General features: G+C 34.7%; 2 protein-coding genes across 2 annotated transcripts; one reads left to right on the top strand and one right to left on the bottom strand.

The window, feature by feature from the left end:
* Positions 1–3531: 3531 nt before the first annotated feature.
* On the top strand, positions 3532–10111 carry LOC134283320 (peroxisomal trans-2-enoyl-CoA reductase-like). The gene is made up of 4 exons (XM_062765776.1): positions 3532–3693; positions 6986–7087; positions 8333–8444; positions 9930–10111. The coding sequence occupies exons 1-4, from the start codon at positions 3532–3534 to the stop codon at positions 10001–10003; spliced, it is 450 nt and encodes a 149-aa protein (XP_062621760.1). The 3' UTR covers positions 10004–10111.
* Positions 10112–10298: 187 nt separating this feature from the next.
* On the bottom strand, positions 10299–14189 carry LOC134283337 (serine/arginine-rich splicing factor 7-like; the record flags this gene model as incomplete). The annotated part of the gene is made up of 4 exons (XM_062765791.1): positions 10299–11055; positions 11745–11866; positions 12291–12386; positions 14118–14189. Coding segments are annotated over 4 exons (522 nt in total), but the record flags the coding sequence as incomplete, so codon positions are not given.
* Positions 14190–14535: the final 346 nt, after the last annotated feature.

Raw genomic sequence — 14535 nt, 5'->3', positions numbered from 1 at the left:
CCAAACTTTCACAAATGCTGCATCAAGAGATGAAAACTCTCAAATTTGCTTCAGATGCTGGATTTTCATTACATTTTCATGAAGAAGAAGTAGTTTAAATTTTTTATGTAGGTCTATTTCAAAGTATCAGATCAAAATTGCTTTTAAAAATATTTTCATTTTTGGAATGTATACTTTTAGTTGGTTAATTGTGTGACTTTGCCTTACTTAAAGACAACATTCGTTGAGGTGAGCTCTGTAATCTCTGATTACCTATGTTTTAATTTTGTTTTGCATTATCTTCAAACCAACAGGAAAACACCTCTAATTTGTTATAGAGTTCCTCAGTTTCCCGGGGCTTCGCTACCAGGGCTGTGTCCTGGACCCACTGGGGTTTAATGCAGCCCCAAGACTTCCAAGTCTTATACTGCCACCCCCCCCCCCCCCCGTTTTGAAATTCTGGATCCACCACTGAAGAAATATTTAGGCAGTTTCAGGGCTAATACATATTTCTTCACTTCCTATTAAGATATGAACAACCAATTTAGGGTTATTATATCTATGTCGGGTTCCTTATATCAACACCCTAGATGGGAACTTGCATCTATTGTTAAATTGTTCTCAGTTCTTGCAAAGCGTCGTAGTGATAATTGTTACAACCTATAAGTATGGCACGCCAAATTCACAAAAATGAGCTAGTTTCACAATTGATAAACTAGATTTATCAACTGTAAACTATAGTTAACAAACCGTAAACTATAGTTAACAATTCGTTAACTATAGTTTTCATCTGTAAAACTAAATTTAACGGTTGTTAACTATAGTTTACGAATGCTAATCTAAGTTTATCTGTATGTAAGAGAACGTCAACGATAGATTTTGTTGATAAACATAGATTCACGTCTGTAAACTATAATTTACAACCGTGAACTTAAAGTTAAGAGTTGTTAATCATAGTTTTTCGAGTCCCCCCTTTCTTATAAATGAAGCTACGGACTTGAGGTGGCCATGGTGTGATTCTATGCCACCTCAAGTCCGTAGTTTCATTGATAAGAAGGGGGTGGGGCTCCAAAAACATTTGACAAGCAAAAAAAAAAAAAGACACATATAAAACAAAAGAAAAAAACTATACACCACTTTTTAAAATTGGGAGGGGGTAGAGAGGGCTTGGTGTCACTTTTCTGTTCGGTACATTACTTTCAATCTTGAATCTGTTTATTTTCCAGCATCAAAAGATGTGGAGGGAGCTTCCAAAACAAAATACAACTGTATTTTTTAAAACTGCAGCAAAAGATTATTTTCAAAAAAAGTGAGCCCCCTCCTTCTGCATACTACAGAAACATTTTAACATTTTCCTATATTGATTAAAAATAATTAGTATGCATACTTCTAAAAGTTAGTTACTTCTGAAGATGGTCCAAAAATGTTATGGCTAAAGTTCGCTGAAATCCTCCTTGCATGTTCGGGGCCCTTAGACGGGGTTGTGAAGGTACAAGGAGGAAAGCGCAAATACGGAAAATCTACAGATCTAGCGAGCAGAAAGGACAGCGATTTTTTTTTTATTAAATTTATTGAAATGATTAGACGTATAAATATCTATATTACAGAAAAGCTATTCTCTCTCTCTCTCTCTCTCTCTCTCTACAAAAATAGGTGGGGTTCAAACCCACGGAACCCCCCTCTGGTCTGTCAATGCTTTAATATAATATGGATTAATTTTCATTTATTATAAGTTTATTAAAAGGAATCAATAAAAACACACCTGAACATATGCATATATTTATATCATACTGGTACATGGAACACCAACGCGATCATACTTATCAAATTGACAAATAATTTTAATTCTATACGTGTGATTCGTCCGTACGTTTCGTCAGTTACACAGGTAATCACAAAGTAAACAAGTTTACCGTTCGTTAAACCGATATTCGTTCGTTACGTGTTTGGTGTTCTCTACTACGTGTTTACGATTCAATGGCGACACGTGGTTTTTGTCGGTCTAGTGCACAATATTTAACTCGTCACCGGAAAAACTGTAGAGCTTCTTGATCACTTTGTAAGACCGAAATCGAAAGATTATATTCTAAAGACATTGTTCCATGCTCACATTTAATATTAGAGGTGTTTTAGATGATAAATAGTTGCTTCGGATACCGTACGAACGCTTTGACGTTTGCATGTACATAAAACACTTTCTGATAATATTGAGGGGTTAAATAATAATTGCACGTCATCTTCTCCTGCTGTCTAAAACCAAGGACCTATATACTACCTGCTAAAACTATGTACACGTATATCACGTGAAAAAATTTAATGTTTTACCGACACGATAGCACCTATGTCTGTTTGAACAATGGATTAGGCCGATGTATTATAAGTTGATATAAGTCTTCATAAAGAAATTTTGTGAATGTGAGCATAGAAATGAAAGATTATACACCATTTTAAATATTTCTTTCACAAATCTCCAAAAAAGAATCGAAAATAAGTTTCCAAGGGACAATTCAAGTTGTCCTTTATTTTCAACACAGCTGAGTACTTGTAGTAGCCCACAATGCATTGCGGCTCATTCAGCAGTAGGTAAAGTAAACATGCAAATAGCTAATTTACATGCAAATTTATGCCGACGGTCAGAAAATCTAGTGGTCTCGACCTGATCAATCAATCAAAGTACGCTTGCATGGATGTTGACTTTCATATGCACATTAACTGGAGAAAATTTTGTGTATATACAAGTAAGATTTACATTAAGGTATCTGTACATGTACATGATGTATATGGTATTTTTTTTATCAATAAATTAGCTTGTCACTCCTCGTTTTTCTTCTTTTTTTTTAAGAGAGTTATTTTTAGCTCACCTTGACGAAGTCGAGATGAGCTTATATGCTATACCCCTGGCATCGGTATCGGCGTTAGCATTGGTGTCCTGGTTAAAGTTTTAGGAGCAGGTCCATTCCCAAGTAACTATAAGCCCTACCTGGACCAAACTTGCATAGATGATGCATCTAGGGGTGGACACTACCAGACTTGCTACGGATGCTGGATCTGCCCTAGTCATTTTCCAGATGAGTGAGCAGGTTAAAGTTTTTGGAGCAGGTCCATTCCCAAGTAACTATTAGCCTTACCCGGACCAAACTTGCTTGGATGATGAATCTAGGGATGAACACTACCAGACATGCTTCGGAAGCTGGATCTAACCTACATTTTCCAAATGAGTGACCATGCAGGTTAAAGTTTTAGGAGGAGGTCCATTCCCAAGTAACTATAAGCCCTTCCTAGACCAAACTTGCATGGATGATGCATCTAAGGATGAACAATCAAAACTTGCCTTGGATGCTGGATCTGACCTACATTTTCCAAAGGAGTGACCAGGTTAAAGTTTTTGGAACACATCAATTCCCAATGTACTTTAAGACCTATTTAAACAGAACTTGCTTGAATATTGTTGTCAGAATAAATACTAACTGTTAAGATAATAATATGATTTGAGATTCGCATTACTTAGACTGATTACATTCGTTGAGAGAGCTTCGTAATCTTTGATTACCTATGTTAGAGTTTTACATGTTATTCATGTACTACTGTGAAGCTAACAATGTGCAGATATTTGTAAGTCACACAGGAGCAGCACGATCAGCCGTGGACAATCTGACAAAATCTTTGTCCTTGGAGTGGGCGGCCTCAGGGGTCAGGGTCAACGCTGTAGCTCCTGTAAGTACTACTGTTAAAATAGTAATAATCAATTTGTTTTTAGCTCTACTGGTCAGAGACCAGAAGAGCTTATGCGATAGTAATGCGTCCGTCGTCCGTCCGTCTGTCTGTCTGTCCGTCTGTCTGTCTGTCTGTCTGTCTGTCTGTAAACAATTTTTCAAAATGCTACTCCTCCTACAGTTTTGGTCCGATTTCAGTATAACTTGGCACACAAGTAGACTACACTAAGATACATAATTTTGTGCATCGGTTTTTGATTTCGATGAACGGTGTTGCCGTGGTTACTAAAAATAGAAATTTCTGTGAAATTCTTTCAAAATGCTACTCCTCCTACAGTTTTGGTCTGATTTCAATATTACTTGGCACAAAAGTAGACTACACTAAGATACATAATTCTGTGCATCGGTTTTTGATTTCGATGAACGGTGTTGCCGTGGTTACTAAAAATAGAAATTTCTTTGAAATTCTTTCAAAATGCTACTCCTCCTACAGTTTTGGTCCAATTTCAATATTACTTGGCACACAAGTAGACTACACTAAGATACATAATTCTGTGCATCGGTTTTTGATTTCGATGAACGGTGTTGCCGTGGTTACTAAAAATAGAAATTTCTTTGAAATTCTTTCAAAACGCTTCTCCTCCTACAGATTTGGTCCGATTTCAGTATAACTTGGCACACAAGTAGACTACACTAAGATACATAATTCTGTGCATCGGTTTTTGATTTCGATAAACGGTGTTGCCTTGGTTACACAAAATAGAAATTTCTGTGAAATTCTTTCAAAATGCTACTCCTCCTACAGTTTTGGTCCAATTTCATTATAACTTGGCACACAAGTAGACTACACTAAGATACATAATTCTGTGCATCGGTTTTTGATTTCGATGAACGGTGTTGCCTTGGTTACTAAAAATAGAAATTTCTTTGAAATTCTTTCAAAATGCTACTCCTCCTACAGATTTGGTCCGATTTCAGTATAACTTGGCACACAAGTAGACTACACTAAGATACATAATTCTGTGCATCGGTTTTTGATTTCGATAAACGGTGTTGCCGTGGTTACTAAAAATAGAAATTTCTGTGAAATTCTTTCAAAATGCTACTCCTCCTACAGTTTTGGTCTGATTTTGATATAACTTGGCATACAAGTAGACTACACTAAGATACATAATTCTGTGCATCAGTTTTTGATTTCAATGAGCAATGTTGCCATGGTTACTAAAAATAGAAATTTCTGTGAAATTCTTTCAAAATGCTACTCCTCCTGCAGTTTTGGTCTGATTTCAGTATAACTTGGCACACAAGTAGACTATACTAAGATACATAATTCTGTGCATTGTTTTTTATTTTGATGAGTGGCAAGGATCATTTTTAGGTCACCTGAGTAAACTCAGGTGACCTATTGCTATCTGTTTTCGTCCGTCGTCGTCCGTCGTTCGTCGTCCGTCGTTTGTCGTTCGTCGTCCGTCGTGTGTTAACATTTGAACATTTTCAGCTTCTTCTCTGCAACCACTGAACCAATTTCCACCAAATTTGGCACAAAGCATCTATGGGTGAAGGGAAACAAAAATTGTGAATTTCATGATCCCTGCCCCCCTGGGGCCTGAGGGGTGGGGCCAAAACCACTAAAATTAAAAAAAAATCTTTAAAAATCTTCTTCTTTACTTCTGGACATCAAGCAGTCAAACTGTTTGCATGATTGTAATCAGCATTGAGTCCTTTACCAAAATTGTGAAATTCATGGCCCTGGGGTCAGGGGTTCTAGTGCTAGGGCGGGGCTAAATAAGTATATAGTGAAAATGCATTATTTCTTTGGAAATCTTTTTCTCTACTCCTGGGTATTAAATAAACCAACTAAGTGCATAGTTATGATGAGCAAGAGTGCCTCTACCAAAATTGTGAATTTTATGGCCCCAGGGTCAGGGGTTCTGGTGTTAGGGGGGGGGGCTCTATTGATTATATAGTGAAAATACATGAATTCTTTGAAAATCTTCTTCTCTGCCCCTGGGTATTAAATATACTAACTAAGTGCATAGTTATGATGAGCATGAGTGCCTCTACCAAAATTGTGAATTTTATGGCCCCAGGGTCAAGGGTCCTGGTGTTAGGGGGGGGGGGGGCTCTATTGATTATATAGTGAAAATACATGAATTCTTTGAAAATCTTCTACTCTGCTCCTAGGTATTAAATAAACTAACTAAGTGCATAGTTATGATGAGCAAGAGTGCTTTTACCAAAATTGTGAATTTTATGGTCCCAGGGTCAGGGTTTCTGGTGTTAGGGCAGGGCTCTATTGATTATATATTGAAAATACATGAATTCTTTGAAAATCTTCTTCTCTGCTCCTAGGAATTAAATAAACTAAGTACATAGTTATGATGAGCAAGAATGCCTCTTTTAAAATTATGAATTTTATGGCCCCAGGGTCAGGGGTTCTGGTGTTAGGGAGGCGGGGCTCAATTGATTATATAATGAAAATACATTAAATCTTTGAAATTTTTTTTCTTTGTCTCTGGGTATAAAGCAGATGAACTACCTTTATAGTTATGATGAGCAAGGGCCCTAATCTTGCAGAATTGTGAATTTCATAGCCCCAGGGTCAGGAATGGGGGCTCTACTTATATACTGATAATGAATTTATTGTTTGAAATCTGCTCTTTTGTATTATAAAACATTTATTTATTTTTTGATATTAAGGGTGCCTTTTTGAAATTTGTGTAATGTGTGGACCTAGGGTCAGGGGTTTATGTCACAGGGTTAGGGGCACTACTGGTTAGTTGGAATGCATTTTTGTTCCCCTACCCTGCATATGGGTATTCAGTAACCAAGCTAAGCAACTGCTAAGTGTATTGTTATGATGATCAATGGTGCCTCTTTCAAAATTGTGAATGTCATATAGCATCTGGCTTAAAACATGAATCAAATTCAATAACTGGAAAATTGTTGCATAATGCTCAGGTGACCTATAAGGCCCGTGGGCCTCTTGTTTATTTATTGCTGATTTAAAGTCTCAAGTCCCAACTGCTACTTTTCTCTTCCTTTGTTTTAAGTATAAACCAGTAGAGCTACAGTCTCGACAGAGACTTCTGGTTGAATATCATTGTGTATAATTTATCAGCTTCTTCAAAATGTTATATTGCCTTGGACAAGAATTACGTGTATACATGTATACTGTATGCTTTAATGAATTGTTATTGGACAATGGACCTCATCTGTGACAATTTTTCTAAAGACAGCAAGTACAATACTTGTTGTACATTGTATATATTTAATAATAATCTCTTATGTAGGGTGTAGTTTACTCCAAGACGGCAGCAGCTAACTATAGTACTGATATATTGGGGCAGTACATTCCTCATATACCTGCTAAACGTTTAGGGACCCCTGCAGAGGTAAGTGCTAACTAGAAAACTGACCAGTCAGCAAGGGCCCCGCCATGAGGTAGAATTATAAGGGTGCAGCTTATGGAATGATTTAAGAAATACATGACGAATAAGAAACAGCAACTGTATTCTTAAAATTTCAAGATAATTCCCGAATGTCCAAAAACCTGTAAATAATATCCTTGTATTTATTTTACATAAGGCAGTAAAGAACAACTCAACACTGAATGTATATCTAAATCTAAACTATAATATAAAATGCCAGCCTTCAATGAATGCAAATACATATCATGAAGGTTTGACCTTAACTTCAAAACAAACAGCAGTTGCAGACAAAGGTTTTCATTAATCTTAAAGTGACAGATAAAGATAAGCCTTCTAAATTTTCTGCAGCAGGCTAGATAATTAATCCCAAGGGATTAATTGTACTTCTCTCTCATCATTTTCTTCTTAATTCATAATAAGAACTTTTTCAGCAATGATAGAATGATCGAGGTTTTTATCCAACTGCCTTAAAAATTAATAATATTCTTGAATTTTCATGAAGAAAAAAAAAGAAAAAAAATAAACAAATAAAAATAAAAAATATATCTTCTTTAATCTATTTCTTCTTTTTCAAAGTCAATGAAATTAAAACTCATCGTGTAGGCTATTTCAACAAAAATAAAGTAAAAACATTTATACTTCAATCCACATTTCATAGTGTTCATAGCATTCCAAATGGACTTAACTTCAAAACAAACTTCATTTGCAGACAGAGGTGGTAATTAATCTCAATGTGACAGATAAAGATAATGCTTTGGATTTTCTTCAGGAGGAAAGCTAATTAATCCCAAGGGGCTCATTCATTGCAGTATTCAGTTTACAACATTTTCAGAAGTTATCTCTCTTTCCCAATTCATTCTTATATAAAGTTAAGGAATCTACCCCACCACCCCAGCTCCAAACCAGAGGACATAGAGAAACAAACTTAGCATTAAAATGTCTTTTTGCCTACTGAACTACCATACCAAATTTGAACTTAATTGGGCTACCATAAAAAAAGTTGAAAGGAAAAAACAGAAAATTTGTGGACGGAAGAATGACAGACGGACAGACAGACAGACAGACAGAGTGATTACTATAGGGCACCCGCAAATCCTTGCGGGGCCCTAATAAATCATCTCCAAATGCTAATAATAACAAAGTTTAAGCTTACACATATCTTTTTAAAAAAAATCAGTTGATGCTTATTTTTAACATTACATCTTTAAGGTATCAGCAGCTGTCTGCTTCCTTCTCTCACCTGCTGCTGCTTTCATTTCTGGAGAATCTCTTAAAGTAGATGGCGCTGCCAGTTTATATAGTTCACCTTTTCAAATACCAGGTTTGTGAAAATTGAACAAAGGATTAACATAATAATATCATGCAGATTTTTTTTTAAATTTGAAGGAATTTTTATTTCTAACTCATGGTATTATTTAAAAGCTTCAGTAGTTTGTAGTACATTGAATTAAGTACATTGTACTGCTACTATTATAAAGATAATCTATTTAAATAGCTAGCTAAAGTATTTGATATTTACATGAAGAAATGTTCCTTCAGCTCAAAGTTATCTTGGGGAGATAATGAAGTATTCGAGCTAAACATTACAAAATAGGAGTGGAGTAAACATTGACCTCCAAATTATTACAAGGTGGGATCTGGTGTCATGGAGGAGTGATCATACCCTGCTGACAAGTCACACCTGTCATGTGATGTTCCTTGTCATGTTTTGGGAAAAAAAGCCTGAAAAAATCCTTTAGTAATTAATGGCCTACTAATCAGTATGAAAAGATGTCAACCAGCATTTTGACTCAATGATAAATTAATATATTTGCTGACAAGGTCATTGTATCAACCCTAGAAATGAATACTTAAAAGGACACAATGAGTTAAAATCATGTTTTTCTTTTAAGATATCTGTAGCATGCAGAAAAAGACTTATAAAAATTATGAGTATATAGCTAAGATATGACAATTAACAATTTAAGTGCCAGAGAAACAAAGGCTGTATCTACTGTTTCGTTGTTTCGTGTATGTCAAGGTCATGCCACTTTTATTTTTAGCTCAAACTTCTAAAAAACATTCAACTGGAGCATGCAAAGGTTAGAAATATGTTCTAACAACTCTTTAAAATGATTACATCAAAATTTTTGGTCTGCTTACATTCATTCGTGGATACTTGAGACCATGGTAACTATGGAAACTTATTCAACATTTTTATGCGCACGCGTTTCATAGGGAGGAAGAAGTTCCAGGGTATTTTGCAATATTTTAATTATGGGGCATACTGAAATTATTTTACTTTTATTTTTCTACTTAAAAGTAGAATTTTTAGGTTCTGAATCCTGTAATTTTCTGAAACCTAATATTTTTAGGTATTGAACAAAATTTACATGGGTCATGCAAAACTTCTATATTTGTGCATCACTGTGTCTCTTTAAATCAAGACTGCTGTTATTATTGCTTCATCAAATCTTAAATCGTTTTAGAAATTGTTCATATGTAGCACAAATGTTAGCCATTCTTCATAGGCGTTGGAACCGGGGGGCTAAGTGCCCTTCCCCCATCCCGCTTCTTTTGCAAAAATACACATCATATAGGCATTGAAAATTGGGATTTACCTATTTTTGTTGGTTTAGCCCCCTCTTTTGATTAGCCCCCCCCCCCTTTCAATTTGTTTCTGACACCCATGTTCTATGGATGTATATTTTATAAACTCGTGCTAGTCTGCAAGAAATAAATAAACAATAATTTCATATCTCTAGTCTTTGTTCAATATAATATTGATTTCAATAGACAGCTTTATTTTACTGCATATTTCTTGTAGATCACAAGAATTTACCAGCATACGATTGGGAAACTGGAGATCCAGAAAACACATCAAATAAACCAAAGTTATGATAGTAAAGTGAAGGCAAAGACAATCTAATATATATTTGTGAGAATAAGAATGCATGAATTTATGGTAAATTTAACGCTGTTAATAAATTTAATGGTTGTAGAAAAGGTTCTATTGTTCTTGTTTACATTTTTTACAGGTATCCCCATGTTGAAATTGAACCCATGTTATGCCCTTGCATGCCTTTACTGGCTTTAGTTATTCTGGCAGAAATTGGAATTGTCAAATGCACCTTCAAATGTTCAATTCAAAAAAGAATTTTGAATTGTAAACTCATAACAAAAACAATCTATAATAATTATTCTTTTTAATTTATATTTCTTCAGTTAGTTTGGGTGGGTGATAATTTACAACCTATGTACAAAATTTACTAGGACAATGATAATACTTGACAATAATATCTTCAATCAAAGTAATCAAAACAATACTTTGTATATCAAACAACTAAAATAAAATTAATAGCTAGTAGTATCATGTCATACTCATAACAATATAATTACTTTCTGTTACATTGTTCTTACTTTTCTGCACAAACAATTCAAGTAAGAGCAAAAGCAAATGAAAAGCCCTTGTTTAAATATATCTGGTGCACACACCAACAAAAATTAAAACATAATTAAAATATACAGGATGGCACTGCATTGCCATCAATTTACAAATTTGTTAAAATAATTTTCTAGTGCACGTCAACATTGTAGCAAGTAGGTAGATGGTTTTTAAAATAACAGATCACTAAAGAAAACACTTGACGGAAAGATACATTAACTAAAGTTTAAAATGCAAAGTTTATAAATGAGCAATGATGATAAAATAAAATTTGATTCAGTTAGCAGGACTCCTTGATGGAGATTTGTCGGTCTGCTGCCCATTTCTTGGTGGAGATCCACTCCCCGATTTACTCTGTGGTGACCTACTTCTTGACTTGCTTGGTGACCTAGATCTTGATCGTTTGCTGGATCGCCGGGGGCTGACAGAGCTTGACCTCCTTCGTCGCTGTCGGCTGTGAGATCTACTTCGGCTGCGTCTCCTTCTGTCTCGAGATCGAGATCTGGACCTAAATGTTAAAAAAATGTTCTCATTATGCATCTTTTTTGTCATTCCTGACTGCATCGTTGGAAACACATGGGTGATCTCGTCTTTACTTATCACCTGTGGACAAACTCGCTGAAAAATCGTCTTATGTAATTAAATATGCATGGATCATTTGATTGGCCGCACCACAGGATCGCGAAGCCAAAACAACGAATCCAGTTCACGTTACATATGCATGTTCGGCGTTGCCAAAAACATGAAAAACTCATTCCGTAGTTAACACAGCTGATACATCCACTCACCGGTGCATTTTGCAGTTAGGAAGAGGTACTCATGTATAATATCTGATGGATTTTAATGTCAGTGACCTGTACGAATTGACTTTCATTGTCTTACATCAAACTTTGCACGTTTTAACAAGCGTCAAAATATTTACCATAAATAGCAAAGTAATAAAAGTACTTTTCAAAATTGAAGAGTTCCAACTTTCTGATTGATTACTAAAAACAACAAATTAGCATACTTTACGGCGATATTTCAGCGAGTTTGCCCACGGGTAATAAGTAAAGACGAGATCAATCGTGGGTTTCCGATGATGTCCCAACTGATGCCCAAAATATTTCATTTTATTTTTATCGAAACAATCCAGATTATTGAAGTTGCCAAGATGTGTTGTTTTGTCATGTAAATTAAATTCTATGGTAGACTTGCCTCCTACGTCGTGGTGAGGGTGACCTGTATCGTCCTCCTCTTGGACCACTTCTTCTGTCATATCTGTCAGGGTAGTCTCTAGAGCCTCGTCCAGACCTGTAGCTGTCATCATAGCCAGAACTCTGTAACACACACAAGAGTCATCTTACCATCACCATTAAAACAAAGTTGATATATTTCATTTCGATCACCTTTTTTGCAGTTTTAAAAACATACAGATAAAGTGAAACACTGAATCATTAAATACTCATGCCTTTAAGAAAACATTCCTTTTTTAGATTTATACTGTTAAATCACATATTTTCAAGGGGTCAAATTTTTGTGGTATGAGAAAAATATATTGGTTCATGGGGATTTGATTCCGTGGTTCAAGAATTTTTCAGTAGTACATGTATTATATGAGAAAAATTCCTTTCTTTTGTGGTCATAAATTAGTGGGTCTCCTAACACCTTGAAAACAACAAAAATTAACCCACCCACCCGAAAATTAGTGTTTTCACAGTATACTATTCCAGTCTTTTTTTTTAAATACAAAAGTGGACCTACTCTTGGGGCCAATGACCTCCTTGGTGCTCCTTTGGCTCTCTCTACTATAATACTGGACCCACAGATCTCTCTGCCATTCTCATACCGAACTGCATCCTGATTAAATCAAAACAAATTCTTCACATTAAACAATCTTAAAAAAAATGTTTATCAGGAAAAAACAACAGACAAGTACACAGTTTTAATTTTACACTTTACAAAAAATTTGAAAGCATGTTTAAGCAGATATGCTTCAAAACATAAAGAGGAGGACAAATACCAAGAGAAAAGTAAAATATTATACCTGCTCATCACTGTACATAATAATAAACATGCAAACATGTACCAGAACATTGACATAAAAACAAAATAATAAGCAGATGGTTATTAACTTTGACAGTATACCCTTGAACTCTGTAGTCAGTTGTGGTAAAGAATGGTTACAATGGCAATTGGTTAAATTGGCAACATGGTTTGGCTTACAATGGCTCTGTGGCAAAATTTGGACCCTGGGTCACAGCAAGTCATGGTCGACAGTGAGAGAATTTGTTGTCGAAGCACATGACAGCAGCTATTTTTTCAGAATTTCAGAATTTGGCTTTTGTTTTTACAGAGTTTTGATGATTGGACTCATGGATGGAAGGGATTGGATTCGTGGCCACCCGGGTTTGGAATGGGGTCACGAAGATGGTGGAATGGATTGGATTGGGCATGGTGGCTTTTGCTGCAAGATGTACATAGGATATTTCAACTCCATGTTTAGAACTCTGATAAATTTTTTTTCACACTCCTGAACAAAATCTTAGTTAAAAATACTTTAATAAATCAGAGTTTGGATGAATTAACCTTTATTTTTAACTGAGACTAATTCTTAAGATTTATTTCATGTAAGAAACAATATTCAGTGAATTTAAATTTTTACGCATCTTTCTAAATTTTCTAATTTTTTGTGAATATTCAAATTAATATATACATATAATCATAACCATCAATTTAACTGATAATTTTATTTTAAATAGAAAACTTTTCACATCTTGTTTTCATGCTGACTAAAAAATTTTGGAAAAGATACTTAAAACTAGAATGTTGTGCAAATTTGCATAGTGCAAGGATATGCACCAAAAATATATATTATTTGTGCGATTCAAAATCATGTTGTAGAAAAAAAACTTTTACATAAAAAATGATGATCTATAAATTTCACTTATACAAACAATACTGATAATTTTTTTGTGTATATTTTGCTACCCTGCACATTATTCCTAACTGAAGAATCTATCCAGTTTGAGATCAAATTTTCAACTCTTATGTAGACATAAAAATCTTCCTTTGAAAACATGAGATTGCTTCCCTAGAGAATTGGACAAATGTAAAACATGTACCAGTATTTTTCTGTTACACCAAAATTCTGGGGATTGTATTTTATCTTCAAGTCTAACAATAAGGTTATCAGTTCCTTTCAGTGAACCAATAGCACTGTCTTATCAAAGAAACATGGCTGGTGGAGCAACATTTAAAATTCACTTGCTATATGAGCCTTTCATATTAACTGATTTTTTTATCTCATGATTTTAGTGATGGCCAGGAATGTATTGTATTAGAATATACAAAAACTATTTCTTTCAGTCAGCCCCAAGATGCTTCACATTCACATTAATGTCATTTTTTGTTTATTTCTCATTCTCCCACTAAGTAATGAAAAAAAATAAGCTCCATCCAGTCTAGTTCCTTAAATAATAAGAACAGTATCCTTCTGTGTTGGGATTAAATTTTATATTTCTGAAATTATTATCTACCTTTTTTTTAAAAATATGAACATTTATAAAACATTAAGCTTTTTTTTTTTACCTCAGCATCTCTGTGATCTTCATAGTCAATGAATGCATATGCTGCAAGACACAATAAATATGTGATAAGTTTTAATTAATGCCAATTAAATTAACAGTTACACTGCAAGAAACACTTAACTGCTGCATGCATATCATCATCTGCCCCATGCGCAGTTATGATAAGGCTGTCCGAAGGCTTAAAATGCCTTAAAAATATGAATTTTATCTTGAGCTAGATTTTAATTTCAATATGTAATCCGTGTTTGAAATTGAATTCAACGTGACATAATACTTTAATCAGGTATCAAAATAAAGCATTTTTGTGATGTCACATGACTGTGTTGATCACGTGACGGAGATTTGCGATACTAGTATTTCTAATTTTTGCACAAAAATCGCTTCGGCACAAGTGCAAAACAGAAATATTGTGCAAAGTT

Source organism: Saccostrea cucullata, unplaced genomic scaffold (assembly GCF_032062105.1).
Source record: "Saccostrea cucullata isolate Sc308-1 unplaced genomic scaffold, CSIRO_AGI_Scuc_v1 ctg1224, whole genome shotgun sequence".
Lineage (NCBI taxonomy): Eukaryota > Metazoa > Mollusca > Bivalvia > Ostreida > Ostreidae > Saccostrea > Saccostrea cuccullata.
The sequence above is the reverse complement of the archived record's forward strand: the minus strand, read 5'-3'. Positions and strand labels throughout refer to the sequence as shown.